A 22,309-nucleotide genomic window follows, 5' to 3' on the forward strand; every position below is an offset into this window, starting at 1 on the left:
GCTTATACCTGACCCTCTGAGAGCTCACAAAGAGATTGTTCAGTTTCTCCTAATGTTGGCTCGAAAGGCTATAATGATCAAATGGGTTGGTAGTGATGCCCCTTCTACTCAGATGTGGAAATCTATGATATCCGAAGTTGTAACTCTAGAAAGATTGAGGTATTATCTCAATGGTAAATTGCACCTGTTTAAAAAATGGGAGAATATTTTAAAGTGTCTAAAGATCAAACGGTCATAAACAGAAACTGGATAAAAATGTAGGTACAATCATATGATGAAATGCTGTATGTAAATTATCCACATGTTCATAGATATGTTAATTACTTCCTGTGCTGTGTCTTTGTTTTGTTTTATATATGTTTTTGTTTGTAATTAAAATGCTTAATAAAAAGAAATACAAAAAAAAAAAAAAAAAAAAAAAAAAACACCAGTAGGTGGCAGCAGGTGGCCGTCTTAATGAGCGAGTCATTGAGTCGTTCATTCAAACGATTCATTCAAACAATGAATCGTTCATTTAAACACGTTGTTGTGAGACGCGTTGCGGTTCTGCTGTTAACGATTTTCGCAGCTGAAATAGAACAAAAACGCTCAATATTGTATTATATATATTTAATTCTGTAAGTAAAACACTAAAAACGCAAACGGTCAAAAAAAGCGTTTTAAGAAACATTTTGAGGCCCCTTCTCTTGCCTCACAGTGGATTGGTCCACCGTGCATCTCACCGACACACACACACACACACACACACCTCACCGACAGTGGGCTGGTCGGGAGAGAGAAAAGTTCAGTATTTGTGGATCTCCAGTAAGGGCTGTCTAACGTTAGTCTATTTTATTAATTTTAAACACCAGGTGACATTATTTCTCTTTTGATACAGGCGATGCGGAGTCATTAATACATCACCAAAGACAAACAATTATGATAGCGATGTACAAGTCCGATGTTTAAGTGATTATAGTTTGGTAACGTTAGGCTGGTGTAAATAAGTCACCCACTACAGCTAACAAGGTAATAAGCCGGTGTGTGAATGTAGTTAATGTAGATTCACCGCTGTGTTGGGCTCAATGTTATATGGAAGGACTTTGAAGAAACACGATCATTTAATAATTAAATTCCGTGTGGTGAACGTGAACCTATGATAAGCAGTCCACGCACATCGCTCTGTTTTATGTCGGATGGGACTGCTAAAATATCTCCAAACCACTGAAGTTGAGCGAACTAACTTGTCAACGATATCTGTGTCCTCCGAGCTGGCCGTGAGCGCTGCATTTTCTTCACTATTGCTCATTTTTATCGCTCCACTTATCTCCGATCCTCCAAGCCTGTCAGCCACAGACTGTAAACATTACCGCGTGCAGCACCCAGACGCCCGGTCTGCAATACGCATGCGCAGCACTACGCATAGCGCGTAAGCATTATATCGAGAATTTATCGACCTGTTGTTATCGTTTTATCGAGGAAAATTATATCGTGATAATTATCGTTATCGTTTTATCGCCCAGCCCTATACCGAGCTTTGAGAAACAGTTGATCTTGATCTAAACCAGGTTGGATTTTTCTGGATTTGTCAACTCTAAACCTGCTCTGAAACTCAGAGTTTGTTCAGCGACCTTCAAGCAACAGGCCTCAGGGGTTTTACAAGGGCACAGATTTTGCTGACCAACATATAAAGCTGTTTGGTCTGAGAGTGAGTATAGCCCTGATCTACTCATCAAACCACAGGTGTCATCCATGACTGCTGCACAAACGTGTTCAGAATATGAGATTCAAGCACCATTAAAAACAAAATCTGAATTACCAAGACATAAGCTTACAGAGAAGACAAACTAAGACTATTATGGTTTGTAAAGTCCTGCTTTTCTATCTGACTAGACCAAGATTTTTTCTAACGCAGACTAAAATTTATCAATCTTGCAAATATGAATGAAATCGTGTACCTGGTCCAAACACTGGCTCCTTAAAAAGCGCAGGGCGAGCTGTAAGCTTAAGGGCAAAGGGCATCCGTACCGCTGGACGTGGACAATCAGAGGAACGCCGAAAACCACCTTATCCTTGTAGTCTGGTCCCTTCATTCTCTTCATAAATTTTGGCACTGACCTAAAAACATATACATACAGAGAATTGAGAAGATCAGTTGATGCACATATGTGTGTGTACACCGATCAGGGATAACATTATGTGTTGGTCCCCATCGAGGCATGGACTCCACTAGGTGTGCTGTGGTATCTGGCACCAAGATGTTAGCAGCGGATCCTTTAAGTCCTGTAAGTTGCAAGGTGGGGCCTCCATGGATGGGACTCGTTTGTTCAGCTCATCCCACAGATGCTCGATTGGATTGAGATCTGGGGAATCTGGAGGCCGAGTCGACGCCTCAAACTGGTTGTTGTGCTCCTCAAACCATTCCTGAAGCATTTGTGCTTTGTGTCAGGAGCATTATCCTGCTGGAAGAGCCACAGCCACCAGAATACCGTTTCCATGAAAGGCTGAACATGGTCTCAGCAATGCTTAGGTAGGTAGAGCGTGTCAAAGTAACATCCACATGGATGGAGGACCCAAGGTTTCCCAGCAGAACATTGGCCAAAGCATCACACTGCCTCCGCCGGCTCGCCTTCTTCCCATAGTGCATCCTGGGGCCATGTGTTCCTCAGGTAAGCCACACACACACACACACACACGGCCATCCACGTGATGGAAAAGAAAAGAAATAAACTGAGCTGCTCTGTGTATTCTGCCAGCTTTCGATCAGAACCAGCATTAACTTCTGGAGCAGTTTGAGCTCCAGTAGCTCGTCTGTTTGATCGGACCCCACGGGCCAGCCTTCGCTCCCCACGGTCATCAATGAGCCTTGGCCGCCCATGACCCTGTGGCCGGTTCTCCACTGGTCCTTCCTTGGAGCACTTTTGATAGATACTGACCACTGCAGACCGGGAACAGCCCACAAGAGCTGCAGTTTTGGAGATGCTCTGACCCAGTCGTCTAGCCGTCACAATCTGGCCAAACTTGCTCAAATCCTTACGCTTGCCCATTTCTCCTGCTTCACACACATCAACTCTGAGGATGAAATGTTCACTTGCTGCCTAATATATCCCACCCACTAACAGGTGATGAAGCGATCATTAGTGTTATTCACTTCACCAGTCAGTGGTCATAATGTTATGCCTGATCGATGTATATTTAGAAAGATGACACTTGAGATATATATATAATCTAATTGATTATATATAACGCAGGAAGGAGTGTGACTGGAAGAGTGCAGAGTTGGAGATTTGCTGTAGATGGCGGATGAGATTGTTCCACAAGCTCTGAAGTTTAACACAAGACTGGCTTTGATCAGCGTGTCATTCAATAAGAGCAAATAACTGAGAAGAAAACCCCGACACCGACAGGGACTTCCCAAACGGACTCAGCGTGCTGCTTTAAAACACGCTTGACTTACGCATGTACACAACCATTCAAAGGTTTGGGTCAGGACACTTTTGAAAGAGCTTAATGCTTCGATTCAGCAAGGATTAGTGACAGTACAGACAGAACAGCAACAAAAAAAGGCTGTTCTTCTGAACTTTATAATAATGAAAGAAAATATCCTGAAAAATGCATCAAAGTTTCTACAAAAACAAAAAAATTGGGGGATTATGTGATACTGAAGACTGGAGCACTGCAATAAATGCTCTTCTTCCTCAGTAATCTTGTCTTGTTTCAAGTCTTAATATCTAAAAATTCTTACAAACATTTACTAGACAAGCAAAAGTAATTGTCTTGTTTTGGGGAAAATAACTCAAAATGAAGAGAGTTTTTGCTTAAAATAAGATAAATAATCTGCCAATGGGGTGAGAAAATAATAATCTTGTTTTCTGTTTGAATTAAGATTATTTTTCTCACCCCATTGGCAGATTATTTTCTAATCCGGGGCGGCAGTGGCTCAGTGGTTCGTGTAGGATGTCTACAAACCGAAAGGTTGGTGGTTCGATCCCCGGTTCCACCTGACCAGGTGTCGAGGTGTCCATGAGTGAGACACCGAACCCCAGCTGCTCCCGACGAGCTGGATGAGCCTAACATGGCCGACACCGCCGCCGGTGTGTGAATGGGGGAATGTGAGGCAAAAATGTAAAGCGCTATATAAATGCAGTCCATATTTTGCCTGTTTTAAGCAAAAACTCTCTTCATTTTGATTTTATTTTCAACAAAACAAGAAAAAATATCTCAGGTCATTTTACTGATCTAGTAAATGCATCTTGATTTAAGAATATTTAGATATTTAGACTGGAAACAAGACAACATGACTGAGTAAGAAGAGCATTTTCTGCAGTGTAGAGCCGCGGTGAGCATGACACATCTTTCCAAAACATTTGAAAAAACTCACCAACCCAAAGCTTTTAAACGTTAGTGTCCACTACGATGACTCTTACTCACTGTACAAACATGTATAGTTTTCCTAATGCTCGATCCCAAATGTGTTTGTGGGAAACTCACCAAGTCCAGCCGTGTTTGTTGGACATGGAGTATCTCTCCATGACTGCAGTGAGACGCAGTAAAGAGAACTTCTGCAGCAAGCTAAGCTGGCCCACCGATTGGCTAGATATCTGAAGCGAGATCCCTGATTGGCTGAGGAGGTTTCCCATCCTGAAGCCCGGCCATCTGAGGCTAGAAATACAACATTACATAAACATTCACGAACATTTGAATATGGGAAGATCCTTTAATGCTGCTCTATATATAAATAAAATAAAAATATCTAAAAAATAAAAATATCTATCTATCTATCTATCTATCTATCTATCTATCTATCTATCTATCTATCTATCTATCTATCTATCTATCTATCTATCTATCTATCTATCTATCCATCCATCCATCCATCCATCCATCCATCCATCCATCCATCCATCCATCCATCCATCCATCCATCCATCCATCCATCCATCCATCCATCCATCCATCCATCCATCCTCTCTATGTGAATGAGCATCTCAGTCTCTCCTCTGAGGTCTTACTGTGGCCGTGTGAGAGAAGCTCCGACGCCGGAGTCTCTCCTCTCTCTGGAGCTGGTGCTGTCCGTGCCATTTAACGAACCTCCGTCCCTCTGGCCATCCACCGACGCCCCCTCGAAGTCCAGTGTAATCTGACTGGAAGACTGTCCGTCAATCATCCTCTGACCCCGCCCCCTGCTGCCCGGCCCCCCCCCTTCGCTCTCCGGCAAAACGTTTTTGGACCAATGGTCCACGATCTGCTGCAAGCCGTTCACATGCTGCAGTATGTCATCTAAATGTGGGAATATGTCCTCCTTCTCTAGATCCAGTAAGTCCCCCGTGCTGGCGTACAGGTGCGATCCAGGTACGTTATCGTAAACGCTAATCCTGCTTCCACGCGCCACCGACCGAAGTTCCCTTCCACCAGCTTTCCGAAATGTATGCACCTGTGGCTCTGTATCCTTCCAGTTTCTTTGCTCCTTACCGGCTAGCGTCAGACTCTCGATGGACAGCGCTTTAGGGAAGGTACCAGGTTTGTGATCTTTCGGGATATGCACCAAAAGCTCGTCGTACGAGCGGAAATCCTTTTTGCGGCTCTGCTCGACCGCTCGTCTCCTCTGGGGGAAAACATCGATGTCCTCCAGGTAGATTCCCGAGCGTTTTCCAGGAGGATACAAATGTCCCTTCATGTCCCTTCTGCTGGTCTCCGATTGGTTGCTGACCAACGAATTTGGGCAGTTGTTGGCAGGAGGCATGTTTTCAGAGTTTAGAGGCTCGCTGTTGAAAATCTGAACACATCGTAGGGTCTTTAACGCCTCTGGCTCGCTTTGCAGAACTGGGCCGCTAATAACCAAAGATCGCCGCTCTGAACGCCCCATCGACGGACCCCAGGTTCGACCCAGAGTCTCCATTCTCCTCAGAAAGTCTTTGGCACGTGTGCGTCCGCGCCGTCTGCTTTTGGCCGGAAGTGAGCCGTAACGAGGCATATCTTTGGGTAAGTTCAGCGGCATGAGCGAGGTGGATTCAGGCATGGCAGCCAATGAGTCTTCACTGTGCAGAGAGCAAATCTCCGGCTCGCTGAGGTCCGTCAGAATGCTCTCGCTGCTCATCCGCAGATGCTCATCCGCCTCCTCCGCTCCACCCAAGATGTAATCGATGTCTTCCAATCGGGACCAGCGCCGACTGTTCCACTCAAATGTCCATCTATTGCTGATGGCCAACAGGTCCTCCTCATCCGAGTCCTCACTCTGTAGGCACAGGAATAGACATTTGAGTAAGGGCTCTATCACACACTCGGCTCAATGTGACGACAACGAGTGTGTTCTGCTAGTCTCAGCCCAACAGTTCTCATATAGTGTTCAGTGATGCGCGGGTTGATCCAAAATGAGCGGTTACGAGTCATACACATTGTAAAAAATAATAATAAATCGGGCCCCAATTGAAAATTTTCTAGTGACTGATCACATCTAATTTTTTTAGTTGGCCAAATTTAATTTCTCTGAATTAAATTGCATGAATTCACAGAAATTCAATTTGGCCAACTGGAAAATTTACATGTGTTTGTTGTTCAAGAGTGTTTTGACACAAGTAATGCTACAGCTGAAACCCATGTCCTGCATACGTCTGTGCGCAGGGGTTCTTAAAGCACTGACTCCAGCTGTAGTCCACTCTTGGTGAATCTCCTCCACATTTTTGAATGGGTTTTGTTTTACAATCCTCTCCAGTGTGTGGTTATCCCTATTGCTTGTACCCTTTTTTCTACCACATCTTTTCCTTCCCTTCACCTCTCTTTTAATGTGCTTGGACACAGAGCTCTGAGAACAGCCAGCCTCTTTTGCAATGACCTTTTGTGTCTTGCCAGTACTCAATATAATATTGAACCGTTCGGTATGGCATTCACGGTTCAATGAGCGCTGGTGGATTTGTTTTTGTTGTTGTTTTGCATTTAATTAATTATTTCAATTTCTCTCCGTTTGAAATATTTCTCTCAGCTTATTTCTTGCTCTGTTTGAGTGTGCCTGTGAATTTACGCGCTGATATGAACGTTAAAGGGTGTTAGCCGCGTTTTAAAGCCTTGCTTGTTTTGCCGTGGCAAGGCATGGACTGTTCAATGCATGCACTGTTTTGCATTGAGCGTGCACTAAACGTCTGTCAAACACACGTGATTACTGGACAGTCTTACTGCGCTAATACTGTCAAATACACACAAGGTTAACATATATAAACACAGTCGGATATGTCTAAAGTGAAAGTAAAATTGTGTGCGTCTATGAGATGTGAGCAGGTCTTCAAATGACAGCAGCCTAGCCTACATTTATTCATTCAAATTCATACTTAAATGCTGCTGTAATCTTTATATATATTTATTTTATATTATACAATACACTAGGAATGTGTACAAGGGTTTTTAAGGTAACGTTTTAAGTTTAAGTAAGGGTTTTCAAGTCTTTAAAGTAAAATAAAGAAAGAGTATTGCAATAAAAACATTTTCTCCTTAACCTTTTTCTGTTCCTGTCGCCTAAGAATAGAAGAGCAAAATAACCGAACTGTAAACCGTGGTTAAAAACCGAGGTATGTATTGAACCGTGGACTAACTGTATTGTTGCATCTCTAGTGTCAATGGTCGTCTTTTGGAGAACTGTCGAGTCCGCAGTCTTCCCCATGATTGTGTAGCCGACAGAACGAGACTGAGAGACCATTAAAGGCCTGCAGGTGTTTTGAGTTCATCAGCTGATTATAGTGCGGCACCAGGAGCCTTCAATATTGAACCTTTTCACAATATTCACATTTTCTGAGATACTGAATTTGGGATTTTCCTTAGTTGTCAGTTATAATCATTAAAATTAAAAGAAATAAACATTTGTAATATAGCAGTCTGTGTAATGAATGAATATAATATACAAGTTTCACTTTTTTAGATGGAATTAGTGAAATAAATCAACTTTTTGATGATATTGTAATTATATGACCAGCACCTGTAAATATAGTTTTAAAGAGCTCTCGTAACACTGCATATACTTTCACAACCCACTTCCCATTAAAAACATCTCAGACCTCATGCATTTCAATTCAATAATGGTGATGAGTCAAAAGTGGCTCATGAAATTTGAAAAACATCCCCGAAGTCATACGAGCCGGTTTGGGGAATTCTCAAATATCATCCAAACAAGAGGACGTGACCATAACCGGTGTCGAATGGCAGAGCGTCAGAAACGACCCAGTGTATGAGATCCAGATCATCATGAGCCGAGTCTCGAATGAAGATTAAACTCAACATCATCAATTCTACACGACTGCTCTTCTAATACAACCAAATTACCCAAATCTAGCCCTACTGATTTACTCTAAAGACATTAAAAACACATGCAGTTATATAGATTATTTAATTGAACACATTTTTGTCTCTAAAATAAATGGTGAATATCATGAAGAATTTTTTTTATTATTATTTTAAAATTAATTTTGCATCGACACCATTGAGATTTTTGCATTGTGAAATGATTTTCATGACACTCACTGACATTCCCCCGTGAATTTAGCAAAATAATCTAATCTAATCAATATAACATAATAACGTAATTATACACACAATATCTTTCAGAAGTTTGGTCTTTTTTTTTTTTAAGAAATTAAGAAAAATACTGATCAACTTTAGATTAGTGTCCAATTCTCACTATTACACTGCAAAACATGCTTTTCTTTTTTAGTATTTTGTCTTGTTTCCAGTCTTAATATCTGAAAACTCTTAAATCAAGATGATTTAACTAGATAAGTAAAATACAATATTTGTTCTTGTTTTCTGGAAAATCAAATCAAAATGAAGTGAGCTATTGCTTAAAACAATCAAAATGATTCTTTCCCAATCAGACACAAGATTATTTCTCTCACCCCATTTTGATTGTTTTTAAACAAAAACTCACTTAATTCTGATTTTCTTTTCCAGAAATCCAAAAACAAATATTGTATTTTACTTATAAATCATCTTATATTATGAATTTTTTGATATTGTAAACAAGACAACTATCTATCAACTATCACTTCTCCCTTAATAAACTCCTAATTAACGCTAATTACCGAGTTTAGGGATTAAATAAAGGATGTAGAGTATGATCGTGCAGAATAAGGCATTAATATGAGCTTTATAAGATCTAATAAACAGCCAGTAATATGCATGACAAAAAACAACTAGTTCATAGTGAGAATTAATCCCCAAAATAAAGTGTCATAATCCTGAAAAACACTGATAATAATCCTAAATGTGTGTTGATGATCAGATCCTCATATGAGAATGATTTCTGAAGGATCATGAGACACTGAAGACTGGAGGAATCAGGAGGAAAATTCACAGAAATAAATGACACTTTAAAATATATGAAAACAGATTCACAATATTGCTGTTTTATAAATGCGAACATGTCGCATTAAAGCTCTTACCGACCCCAAATCTTTGAATAGCAGAGTGGTGTGTTTTTTTTTTGTGTAAATTTTTTGGGGGATGAAATAAAAGGAATGGATTAAAGTAAACAGAAACTTACTTTCTTCTTGGGGAGGCTGACGTCCAGCTTCATGGAGCCGCATTTGTTCAGAGTATTGAGTCGGCTGGAAGAGAGGAGACACAGATGAGAGAGAGAGAGAGAGAGAGAGAGAGAGAGAGAGAGAGAGAGAGAGAGAGAGAGAGCTGCACTCGTTTAACCTCCGCTTGGCTCTCTACCTGCAGGTATGGATTTCGAGAAACTCTCACTATCTGTGCTCTGATTGGCTGACGGAAAGAGTGACGGATGGCTTGGCAGCCGCAGGTTCTAATCTCTTTCCAGACATGGTCATGAATGAATGACTCTCTGCAGAAGGATGAAGAGAGAGAGAGAGAGAGAGAGAGAGAGAGAGAGAGAGAGAGAGAGACTGATCCAGCTTCTCCTGCACTTCCTCTTTGATCTGACCCTAAAGCGGCCCTCAATGCCCTCATCTGACAGATCTTCACCCGAAGAGCTTTCTCCACCCCTTTTTGCACGCACGCACGCACGCACGCACGCACGCACGCACGCACGCACGCACGCACGCACGCACGCACGCACGCACGCACGCACACACACACACATTTTATATCACTTCCAAGCACAAACAAGCCATTATTTTACCCATAAAACCCTTGTTTTTGACGCTGAAATGTTCCGTTGTGACATCAGCGAAACAATTTGCTCCCCTTTTCAATCAAGGTCCCCAATTAAACACCCAGATGGCCATATAACTGTGTAAATATCATGTCTGCGGTGTGATGATGAGACGCTATCGTGCCAGCACACACAGTCCTTAAAAGCAGTGTGTGTATTCTCTGACCGTAAAGCTGTCAGATCTTCATTAGACAGGAACACAACCTGCCAGAAAGCCTCCGCGACTCAAACCCCGAGCCTCGTTTCACCAGAACACACACACACACACACGCACACACACACCTGTTAGAGCCTAAACCCCCCAATCCCTCAGGCCTGAGAGCGGGACATCAGAGCCACTCCACGGGGCGGCTTTAGGGATCAAAGGGACGGACTTTATGGAGGACACGGGTCAGACAGCCACAGAACCACTGGGGGAGGCAGCATCATGAGCGGACACACACACACACACAAACACACACACACACACACACAGGGTAGTACAATGTCAGTAACCAAACAGTTAACTGGAGCCATTGACTTCCATAGAATGTTTTTTCCTACTCTGGAAGTCAATGGCTCCAGTTAACTGTTTGGTTACTGACATTCTTCAAAATATCTTCCCTTGTGTTCAGCTGAAGAAAGAAACTCATACAGGTTTGAAACAACTTGAGGGTGAGTAAAGGATGACAGAATTTTCATTTTAAAGTGAACTTGAATCTTTAAAGTGAATTCCTTTAAGTTTCAGTTTCTCCTGCAAGACTCTCAATCTCAGCAAGAGATAATCTAGACATCTAGAAATCTAGAAACTTACCGGCACAGAGGCTCCACAAGGTCTTTGTGGAGAAAGTCATGGTCCCTCTTGACGGCGGATATTTCAATGGGAAACTGGGAATCTGTAGGCAGAGACAGGAAGCACATCACTCTTCTGTCCTCTTCAAGAGGTTTAATGTAACCAAAAACCATGCTAATTATTTAGTTAAATATTAGGCTGATTGGTAAGATAGCTAGTTTCATCCAAAATGGCAGCTACGGGGCAAAGTGAGCCGAATGCTGTGGGGTAAATTGAGCCAGTTTTCAGACATCACAGATCAAGAAAAAGAGACCCAGACCTCCTCCTGAAGTGGCTTTGAGTATTTATATTTGTGTATTTTTGTGCCCAGACTTGAGTTTGTGTTTGATACATTCAAGAAGCGCTTTCTGTGAGCGGGTCAAATTAAAGCGGCGGTTCCGTGTTTTTTTTCTATGCTTGGTTGTGTTTATGGGGCACAGTATAACATGTCTTAATACTTCTTTTCTTTTTTTAATCGCTGTATTTTTCTTCTATCCTCCCTTTATTCCACACCTCTGTCTGTGCTTTGAACGGCTAGTTTGCTTCCTGCTTCTATGAAGCCCCTCCCTCTGAAAAGCGCAATGGTCTTAGATTGGTCAGATGGCCAAATGTAGTTTCCTGTATTTTTATTGGCTGAAGTGCCAAGTAGGCCTGTCACGATAAATCAATAAATCAATTAATCGCACGATTAAAAAAATGAGCTCGATCAATTTTCCGGCTGCGATAATTCCATCTGCATACTTGTTTGTTTTCCTCGTCTCTCCCGTTGACCGTGCGCGCGCCGATCGTTTGGGTTTATACTCGACGCGCAGACCGGATGCCGGTGTTATGAGACATCATGCTCGGCCAGCTTCTCCTGGAGCTCGCGCTTCTTCGGTTGCGGAGCCGCACGCAAAGTTACAAAATTTGACGTGCACAGCGCCAAGCGAAACGGGGTCTCGCACTCTCCGCATTGACGTTATTTTTCCCGCGCGCACCCTCGCGCTCGTGCGGACGCGCAGAGTATAAACCAGGCTTAAAGCTACACTGAAGTCGGCCGTTTGATAAATGCAAGTTAATTCTTCAGTTGAATCTTTGTGTGCTAAAGGCTCATGAGGTCCTGTAGAGATAGTAACACACATTCTCCTTTTGCCAAATAAATGAAAAGCACGTCATCATGTGTTCTCTCGCTGCATCAAAATCTCACTAAGCTTTCCTCAGAGATGGTCAAGTTCAGTTTGTGCATGATTACAAGATATCACTTTTTTTTAAATGCTGTATCTTAAACTGTTGATAATTGTTATATATCATAAGCTAAAGTAAATTACTGGAGTGTTAACGATTAATAGAAAAAAACAAAAACAAGAACCCGAACCGTGGCTTTTGTGAACTGATATGCTCCTCATCTGTTGCAGTTTTCATCGATTTTATTGATTGTTTTTGGTCTTAATGATTTATTGATTAATTATTTATTTATTGATATTTTAAATGTTTTCCGTTTTCAATGTTAGTCTTTAGAAATAGAAGTTTATTGATCTTTGAAAAGGTGTACCTGCATTATTATGCCATTATCATTATTTTAGATGAAAATCGCAATAATTTCTTAGACACATCTTTACGTTTTAGCATTTCCTGCTTATTGATTTTTGGATTAGTAACTGTTTTCTAATTCTATTTTTTTAATTATTATTTTGTTCTTTTTATTTTCATTTTAATGTATTGTTATTATTGTTTTGTACAGCACTTTGGTCAGTGTAAGCTGAATTTAAATGTGCTTTATAAATAAAATTTACTTACTTACTTACTTACTTTCTTGGCCAATTTATCATCCAGCAAAATTTGTTATCGTGACAGGCCTACTGTCAAGCACAGGTTAAGGCCACGCCCCTTCCCATTACGGGCAGAAGTCACATCTGCGGAGACTAGCGAGGGTTTATGATGTCACCAACCCAGGAAGAAGCTCGTTGTAGTCCAAACCGGCCATTTTTGTAGGCAATAATATCTCCGTTTGCAGTGAACTTTCAGCGCTGTGACTTTGCAGAGACTGTTAATGCTCAAGCAGCGACATTACACACTAACTAAAGTTACAAAAGTAGTATTAAAACACCACTTTAAAGTAACCAAAAACCATGCAAATTGTTACCATGCTAAATATTAGGCTGAATTGGTAAGCTAGCTAGTTTCATCCAAAAGTGGATGCAAAGTGAGCCGAATGCTGTGGGGTAAATTGAGCCAGTGTTCCGACATTGTTATAAAGCGAACACATTACACACTGCAGAGACTCTGAAACTGAACCAGGGGTTATCGCACAACTCCCTCCAAACCACTCGAACTAATGCGGACAATTAGCAAGAAGGAGGAGAGACAGATGAGGATGAACACGGAGGTATTTTCCCACTGGAATCTGGGGGTTCATTTATGTCACAATGGCCATAGAGAGCTTTTTCCATTTTCTCATGAGAGCCAAGCTATGAATTTACACGGCATTAAATATAGAATTGTTGACATTTTATCTCTCATTGACGTAAAGCATCATGAGGAGGAGTCGGGGGATCAGAGAGAGAGAGAGAGAGAGAGAGAGAGAGAGAGAGAGAGAGAGAGAGAGAGAGAGAGAGAGAGAGAGAGAGAGAGAGAGAGAGAGAGAGAGAGAGAGAGAGAGAGAGAGAGAGAGAGAGAGAGAGAGAGAGAGAGAGAGAGAGAGAGAGATCCTCTTGACCCCTTTGTTGGCCTATAAGCGGAAGAACGAGGCTATGGCCTGAGTTTTCCCGACAGTGATAATGAAGACTTTTTCCCATGACCTCTTCCTCCCTTTGGATAGAAACTCTAGTCTGCAAATAGCTCGCTATGGCCGTAAAATGACCAGAAAAGATAAAGAGGGAAGAAAAAAAAATTGCTGACAAATGGAGCCTGCAGCTGTATAAATGCTGTTTTTATTCCATATGTCTGAAGTGGAAAATGAGGAATAATTCCGCTCGAGGTGGGATGGGTTTGGGATCTCCAACACAAAGCTACGATCAGTTCTCTGCATTCCTGATTCTTTACCATTACTTAAGGGTTAGTTCAGCCATAAATGTAAATAGTGTGATGAGCGGAGCCGTCAGACCTCCGCTCATCTTCACACACAGATGAAGATATTAGTGTTGAAATCCGATGGCTCAGAAAGGCCTTCATTGACACCAATGTCATTTCCTCTCTCAAGACCCATAAAGGCACTAAAGACGTCGTTACAAAGCCCATCTCACTACAGCGGCTCTACAATCATTGATGAAGAGGCCAGAATAGAGTTAGTGCGGGAAAAACACTAAATAACGACTTATATAGTGATGGCCGATTTCAGAACATAGCTTCGAACCGTTATGAGTCAGTGAATCGATTCATGATTTAAACCGTTATGAGTCAGTGAATCGATTCATGATTCGGATCACGTGTCAAACTCAAGCGGGTTATCTAGCGCTCGGAAAGCGTTCCACCCATAGGGGCGGCCATTGCTAACCAAGCCATCACCTGCTGTTAGCATCCCATTGATTCATTTTTGCGTCACTTTGACAGTGAATAACTTTACATCTGAGGCGTTTAAAGACTCCATTTGTCCACTGTTTATTTCTAAAGAAACACGGCAATGTATAAAAGGCTCCATTACCTTGTATCTTATACTATCGCCCCGTAGAAGCTGTTTTTGTAAAAATAGGCTAACGATTGCGTCATAACCAACGCGACTCTGTCGCACAGTAGAGAAATTACCGTATAGACAGGAGGAGACGCTCGCAGGCAATCTTTACTGTCTATGAGACAGTCGGGGGGACGTGGAGACAAAGTCTGATAAAGTCAAGGGAGAAGAATGAGGAGAAGCCCAGAGAGAACCAAAAGCAACGGGACAAAAGATTTAAACAACGTGATTCAGATTTCACTTCCCACAACTACTAGAAGACCTACAGCTGTCAGACAGGAGGCTCACGTCACATCTACGTCCTCAAGCTCAGTCTGAGCCGGCGCAGTTCGATCCGCCATCAGGAAGTGATGCTTCTAATTGACTTCACAATTCAATTCGCCGTGTCCATTTCTTTTAGTGTCTATGGTCAAACTGCTGAAATCACGTGACTTTGGCGATCCGAATCATGAATCGATTCACTGACTCATAACGGTTCGAAGCTTTGTTCTGAAATCGGCCATCACTATATAAGTCGTTATTTAGTGTTTTCCCGCACTAACTCTATTCTGGCCTCTTCATCAATGATTGTAGAGCCGCTGTAGTGAGATGGGCTTTGTAACGACGTCTTTAGTGCCTTTATGGGTCTTGAGAGAGGAAATGACATTGGTGTCAATGAAGGCCTTTCTGAGCCATCGGATTTCAACACTAATATCTTCATCTGTGTGTGAAGATGAGCGGAGGTCTGACGGCTGGCCAACCACAGGAGGAATTAATCACACTATTTACACTTCTGGCTGAACTAACCCTTTAACCTCGCAGCTGACGACACCGAATCAACCAGACATTCTCGGATATATGTGTGCATGTTTATGGATATTAATCCCATTTCTTACCCTCATAAAGCTGGGCATACTGTGGGAACCCCGCCGCCCTCAGCCAGTCACATGCTTCCTTTGCCTCGATTTCTGAAAAGAAACAATATGGTTTTTCAGCAGTTTATTTGATAATACATTTCAACCTCATCTCTCACACAGGCTCATGGACATTGATATTTTATATATATATATATATATATATATATATATATATATATATATATATATACACAGTGAATAACACTGATGATCTCTGTTAGTGGGTGGGATATATTAGGCAGCAAGTGAACATTTCGTCCTCAGAGTTGATGTGTGTGAAGCAGGAGAAATGGGCAAGCGTAAGGATTTGAGCGAGTTTGGCCAGATTGTGACGGCTAGACGACTGGGTCAGAGCATCTCCAAAACTGCAGCTCTTGTGGGCTGTTCCCGGTCTGCAGTGGTCAGTATCTATCAAAAGTGCTCCAAGGAAGGACCAGTGGAGAACCGGCCACAGGGTCATGGGCGGCCAAGGCTCATTGATGCACGTGGGGAGCGAAGGCTGGCCCGTAGGGTCCGATCAAACAGACGAGCTACTGGAGCTCAAACTGCTCCAGAAGTTAATGCTGCTTCTGATAGAAAGCTGGCAGAATACACAGAATGTTTCGTGAAAAAAGGTTAGGTTACTGAAATAGCTGATGGGAATGCCATTTAAGTACACGTTTTAATTGCATTAAGTGTCAACAATATTTTTTTATTTCATTTTAGCGCATAAATTATATATTTATATTTTAAATGTTGCAAAAATGATGTCATGTTCAAAGGAGCATTAAACTATTATAATCATTTTAAATTGTACACAAATTATTTTAATACTGCTGGTAAACTTCAACATCAAACATCATTCATCCTTCTTTTTGCAATTCATTTGACATTCCTTTTATAATGTAACATTTCGAGTTAAAATGTATCCTTTTTTTCTGAAAATGAAAAAGTACATTTAACAAACTAGCTGTTTTTTACTTTAAGTGTTCATTCATGTTGCCTTAAAATGTACAGCTGTATTAGGAGACAACTTTTATATATTTGACTTATCACATTTGACATTAAATCTGGGAAAGTTATTCTAATGCATATTCTAGCTAAGTTGTGATAGCTAATTGCAACACTATTTTTTACAGTGTATACATTTGGAATAGGCAGTTGTTTCTCAAACACATAAAAAAAAATTGTGATGCAACAAAACTCACGTGACCATGCATTTGTTTTAGGGAGGACATCATTTCACATCATTCTATCAGTAAAAGGTCAATGAATGGAAACATTCTGGAGACAGCTAATTTCATTCAATGTTTTTTTTACACATTCAATGTGTCCATAACTAAACTGGATGTAAACTTGGCTATTGAGAATGATGAAATAAGAGAGAAAAAACAAAGCGTCTTTCAAAAATGGACAGGTCAGAAAATGACCTCACCACAACCCAACAATTACATCCTTTTCTCACCGGATTCTCCACATTCTTGTGCTAAATGACACGTTTGCTAAAGAGAAACCAAAGAGATGAAGAGATCTCCCTCAGAACACACACACACACACACACACACACACAACCTTGGACACACACACAGCGCCGTCCATCCGTGTGTAAAGTCCAACAGTACTTCATACGCTCGCTGGTTCCCTCAGATCTGAGTCTCCAAGCTCTCTAAAAGTTTAGTCGACATACAGTCCAGTCGGCATACGGTCAGCATACGGTCCAGTCTCAATGCGGTCCGGTCGGCATACGGTCCAGTTGGAATACGGTCCAGTTGGCATACGGTCAGCATATGGTCCAGTCGGCATACGGTCCGGTCGACATACGGTCCAGTCTGAATACGGTCCAGTCGGCATACGGTCAGCATACGGTCCAGTCTGAATACGGTCCAGTCGGCATACGGTCCAGTCTGAATACGGTCCAGTCGGCATACGGTCAGCATACGGTCCAGTCTGAATACGGTCCAGTCGGCATACGGTCCAGTCTGAATACGGTCCAGTCGCCATACGGTCAGCATACGGTCCAGTCTGAATACGGTCCAGTCGGCATACGGTCCAGTCTGAATGCGGTCCGGTCGGCATACGGTCCAGTCAGCATACAGTCCAGTCGGCATACGGTCAGCATACGGTCCAGTCTGAATACGGTCAGCATACTGTCCAGTCTGAATACGGTCCAGTCGGCATACGGTCAGCATACGGTCCAGTCTGAATACGGTCCAGTCGGCATACGGTCAGCATACGGTCCAGTCTGAATACGGTCCAGTCGGCATACGGTCAGCATACGGTCCAGTCTGAATACGGTCCAGTCGGCATACGGTCAGCATACGGTCCAGTCTGAATACGGTCCAGTCGGCATACGGTCCAGTCTCAATGCGGTCCGGTCGGCATACGGTCCAGTCTGAATACGGTCCAGTCGGCATACGGTCCAGTCTGAATACGGTCCAGTCGGCATACGGTCAGCATACGGTCCAGTCTGAATACGGTCCAGTCGGCATACGGTCCAGTCGGCATACGGTCCAGTCTCGATGCGGTCCGGTCGGCATACGGTCCAGTCGGCATACGGTCCGGTCGGCATACGGTCCAGTCGGCATACGGTCCAGTCGGCATACGGTCCGGTCGGCATACGGTCCAGTCGGCATACGGTCCAGTCGGCATACGGTCCAGTCGGCATACGGTCCGGTCGGCATACGGTCCAGTCGGCATACGGTCCAGTCGGCATACGGTCAGCATACGGTCCAGTCTGAATACGGTCCAGTCGCCATACGGTCAGCATACTGTCCAGTCTGAATACGGTCCAGTCGGCATACGGTCCAGTCTGAATACGGTCCAGTCGGCATACGGTCCAGTCGGCATACGGTCCAGTCTGAATACGGTCCAGTCTGAATATGGTCCAGTCGGCATACGGTCCAGTCTGAATACGGTCCAGTCTGAATACGGTCCAGTCTGAATACGGTCCAGTCGGCATACGGTCCAGTCTGAATACGGTCCAGTCTGAATACGGTCCAGTCGGCATACGGTCCAGTCTGAATACGGTCCAGTCTGAATACGGTCCAGTCGGCATACGGTCCAGTCTGAATACGGTCCAGTCTGAATACGGTCCAGTCGGCATACGGTCCAGTCTGAATACGGTCCAGTCGGCATACGGTCCAGTCGGCATACGGTCCAGTCGGCATACGGTCCGGTCGGCATACGGTCCAGTCGGCATACGGTCCAGTCGGCATACGGTCAGCATACGGTCCAGTCTGAATACGGTCCAGTCGCCATACGGTCAGCATACTGTCCAGTCTGAATACGGTCCAGTCTGAATGCGGTCCGGTCGGCATACGGTCCAGTCTCAATGCGGTCCGGTCGGCATACGGTCCAGTCTGAATACGGTCCAGTCGGCATACGGTCCAGTCTGAATGCGGTCCGGTCGGCATACGGTCCAGTCGGCATACGGTCCAGTCTGAATGCGGTCCGGTCGGCATACGGTCCAGTCTCAATGCGGTCCGGTCGGCATACGGTCCAGTCTCAATGCGGTCCGGTCGGCATACGGTCCAGTCGGCATACGGTCCAGTCGGCATACGGTCCGGTCGGCATACAGTCCAGTCGGCATACGGTCCGGTCGGCATACGGTCAGCATACGGTCCAGTCTCAATGCGGTCCGGTCGGCATACGGTCCAGTCGGCATACGGTCCGGTCGGCATACAGTCCAGTCGGCATACGGTCCGGTCGGCATACGGTCAGCATACGGTCCAGTCTCAATGCGGTCCGGTCGGCATACGGTCCAGTCGGCATACGGTCGGCATACGGTTTGGCCGGCTTTCCACTGCCAACTGACTGAGATTTGTGGGATGCATATCCAGGGCACGAAGCTCCCGTTCCACCACATCCCAAACATGCTCTATTGGGTTGAGATCTGGGGACTGTGGCGGCCATTTTAGTACAGTCAACTCATTGGCATGTTCAAGAAACCAATCTGAAATTTTTGGAGCTTTGTGACATGGTGCATTATCCTGCTGGAAGTAGCCATCAGAGGATGGGGACATGGTGGTCATAAAGGGATGGACATGGTCAGAAACAATGTTCAGGTAGGCCGTGGCATTTAAACGATGCCCAATTGGCACTAAGGGGCCTAAAGTGTGCCAAGAAAACATCCCCCACACCATTACACCACCACCACCAGCCTGCACAGTGGGAACAAGGCATGATGGATCCATGTTCTCATTCTGTTTACGCCAAATTCTGCCTCTACCATCTGAATGTCTCAACAGAAATCGAGACTCATCAGACCAGGCAACATTTCTCCAGTCTTCAACTGGCCAATTTTGGTGAGCTCGTGCAAATTGTCGCCTCTTTGTCCTATTTGTAGTGGAGATGAGTGGTCCCCGGTGGGGTCTTCTGCTAGTGTAGCCCATCCGCCTCAAGGTTGTGTGTGTTGTGGCTTCACAAATGCTTTGCTGCATACCTCGGCTGTAACGAGTGGTTATTTCAGTCAAAGTTGCTCTTCTATCAGCTTGAATCAGTCGGCCCATTCTCCTCTGACCTCGAGCATCAACAAGGCATTTTCTCCCACAGGACTGCTGCATACTGGATGCTCTTCCCTTTTCACACCATTCTTTGTAAACCCTAGAAATGGTTGTGTGTGTAAATCCCAGTAACTGAGCAGATTGTGAAATACTCAGACCGGCCCGTCTAGCACCAACAACCATGCCACGCTCAAAACGGCTTAAATCACCTTTCTTTCCCATTCTGACATTCAGTTTGGAGTTCAGGAGATTGTCTTGACCAGGACCACACCCCTAAATGCACTGAAGAACTGCCATGTGATTGGCTGATTAGATGATTGCATTAATGAGAAATTGAACAGGTGTTCCTAATAATCCTTTAGGTGAGTGTATGATATGAACTACATCTTATAAATACAGTGAGCTGAGTCTTTGATAAAATACACTCATATTGTCACATTTTAATATTGCAATATATCGATTCCCGCTTGCCTTCAATATTACTGCACAGTTCTCAGATCAGTAACAGCCACTTCTAATGAAGCCCAACCCCTGCGCTTGTTTTGCAGGACTTTAAAGACCTCTCTAAAGCTCAGAGGGGAATCGGTGTGGGAATAAAGAACTGCTGAGAAGTCAAGAGTTTAATTAACACATACCGTTAATATCTAATATCCTCCGCCAACAACCAAAGAGCCAACGCAACACAAAGGGAGCCAATAAACAATAAACCTCAACACAACCTAAAGCAAAGTCAGCCAAAGCCACACAATAAACCACAGAGAGGAGCCGATCAAAACTGGCCACAGAAACAAACACAGTGTGACGCTGCTATGGCATCTAATCCCAGCATTCCTGATCACCTCGACGGGAGAGAGAGAGAGAGAGAGAGAGAGAGAGAGAGAGGCAGAGAGATGGGATGCCACGGGGCACAATCAAACGCATTCTTCTTCTGATTGAGCGGGCGAGATCTCTATTATATAACCACACAGGTCCTGTGTCCTTAAAAGTCCCCTCGGCCCTCAAATCACTCTCTCGGGTCCCCACATACACCTTTACTTCTGGATTTATTCCTGTTAATCAGGGAACTTTGGACATCAGAATCCACTCGGCTTGAGAGTGTAACCATTTTACTTATGCTAATACACACTATATCACCAAAAGTGTTGTGCCACCTCTACACACACACGAGCTCCCCAATTGTTAACCCGTGGGGTTTAATCTGGAGTCGGCCCACCCTCTCTAGCAGCTCCAGCTCTTCTGGGAAGGCTTTCCTCAAGGTTTAGGAGTGTGTTTATGGGGATTTTTGCCCATTCTTCTAGAAGCTCATTTGTGAGGTCAGGCACTGATGTTGGACGAGAAGGCCTGGCTCTCAGTCTCCGCTCTAATTCATCCCAAAGGTGTACAGTAAATGTTCAATCATACACTTAACACAGATAAAACATAGCAGGTGAATAGGCTGGACAGTAACACATTTACTTCCATGAAGGACATTGAACATGTGTGCGTGTCAATAAGCAGCTGGTTGTGTTTCAAACCTATATAAGTGTATTAAACTGTGTATACTTGACTCTCAGACCACCTAAAACTATGATTCTTTTTGAGCATTGTGATGCAAACTCTCTCCCACACACACACACACACACACACACACACACACACCCCATGGGGTTTCTCCAGACAGTTCCTGTATTGCTCATCAGAGCATACATGTTAACACACACACACACACACACAAATACTTATGGACCTCTGCCATTTTCCCACACATGTGAAAGTGATCTGACATCCGTCCACTGGGATCATAAGGAAGTTTCTTGTTTAACTAAACAATGAATCCAAAATTCCATTAGGATGGACCATGTCCTCCATATTCAAACTCATTCATAACTTAAGACGGAAAAATCCCAATTAAAAGTCCTTAAATATCTCAATTATTTCAGCCGTAATGGAGAGCAAACGGACACTTTTGTTTAAGTATTAGAATTTGCTCCTGAGAAAATAACCCACGTGATTTTAGAACAAGCATCAGAGACCAAGTCAATGCTTAAATGATTTGATCACGATCTGAACAATAGCATTTCCTCTGTTTACTTCAAATAAAGCAAAACGAAAGAAGAAACCTGAGCATATGATAAAGAGAAATAAGAGCCGGGTTCAGGCTGAAGATGCGGTTGTTTCTGGTACCTCTAGGCATCGGCGGGAAGATCCTAAAACCATCAAGGAGTTTCCCGTTGAACATTCAGCGTGATTTATTCTTCTCGTCTGTGTCAGAGCCCGTTCCAGAGCGGCCGCTCACCACCGCAGACTTCAGCTGTGTGTGTGTGTGTGTGTGTGTGTGTGTGTGTTTCTCTCTCTCCACTC

General features: G+C 43.5%; 1 protein-coding gene across 2 annotated transcripts in view; it reads right to left on the reverse strand.

Moving 5' to 3' along the window:
• The window catches only part of stard13a (StAR related lipid transfer domain containing 13a), a 59,057-nt gene that overhangs the window by 21,680 nt on the left and 15,068 nt on the right, over positions 1–22,309 (reverse strand). Inside the window, exons 1-7 of one of the 2 annotated variants that reach the window (XM_067432850.1) lie at positions 22,133–22,252; positions 15,468–15,539; positions 10,929–11,010; positions 9,503–9,566; positions 4,992–6,214; positions 4,471–4,641; positions 1,938–2,097 (exon numbers count right to left, since the gene is read on the reverse strand). In XM_067432850.1, coding sequence (XP_067288951.1) covers positions 1,938–2,097; positions 4,471–4,641; positions 4,992–6,214; positions 9,503–9,566; positions 10,929–11,010; positions 15,468–15,539; positions 22,133–22,187 — 1,827 coding nt within the window. In that variant the 5' untranslated portion in view covers positions 22,188–22,252. Of the gene's footprint in view, positions 1–1,937; positions 2,098–4,470; positions 4,642–4,991; positions 6,215–9,502; positions 9,567–10,928; positions 11,011–15,467; positions 15,540–22,132; positions 22,253–22,309 lie in introns of those variants that run through there. The other variant, XM_067432851.1, reaches the window with a different exon arrangement.

Source organism: Pseudorasbora parva, chromosome 23 (assembly GCF_024679245.1).
Source record: "Pseudorasbora parva isolate DD20220531a chromosome 23, ASM2467924v1, whole genome shotgun sequence".
NCBI classification, from domain to species: Eukaryota; Metazoa; Chordata; class Actinopteri; order Cypriniformes; family Gobionidae; genus Pseudorasbora; species Pseudorasbora parva.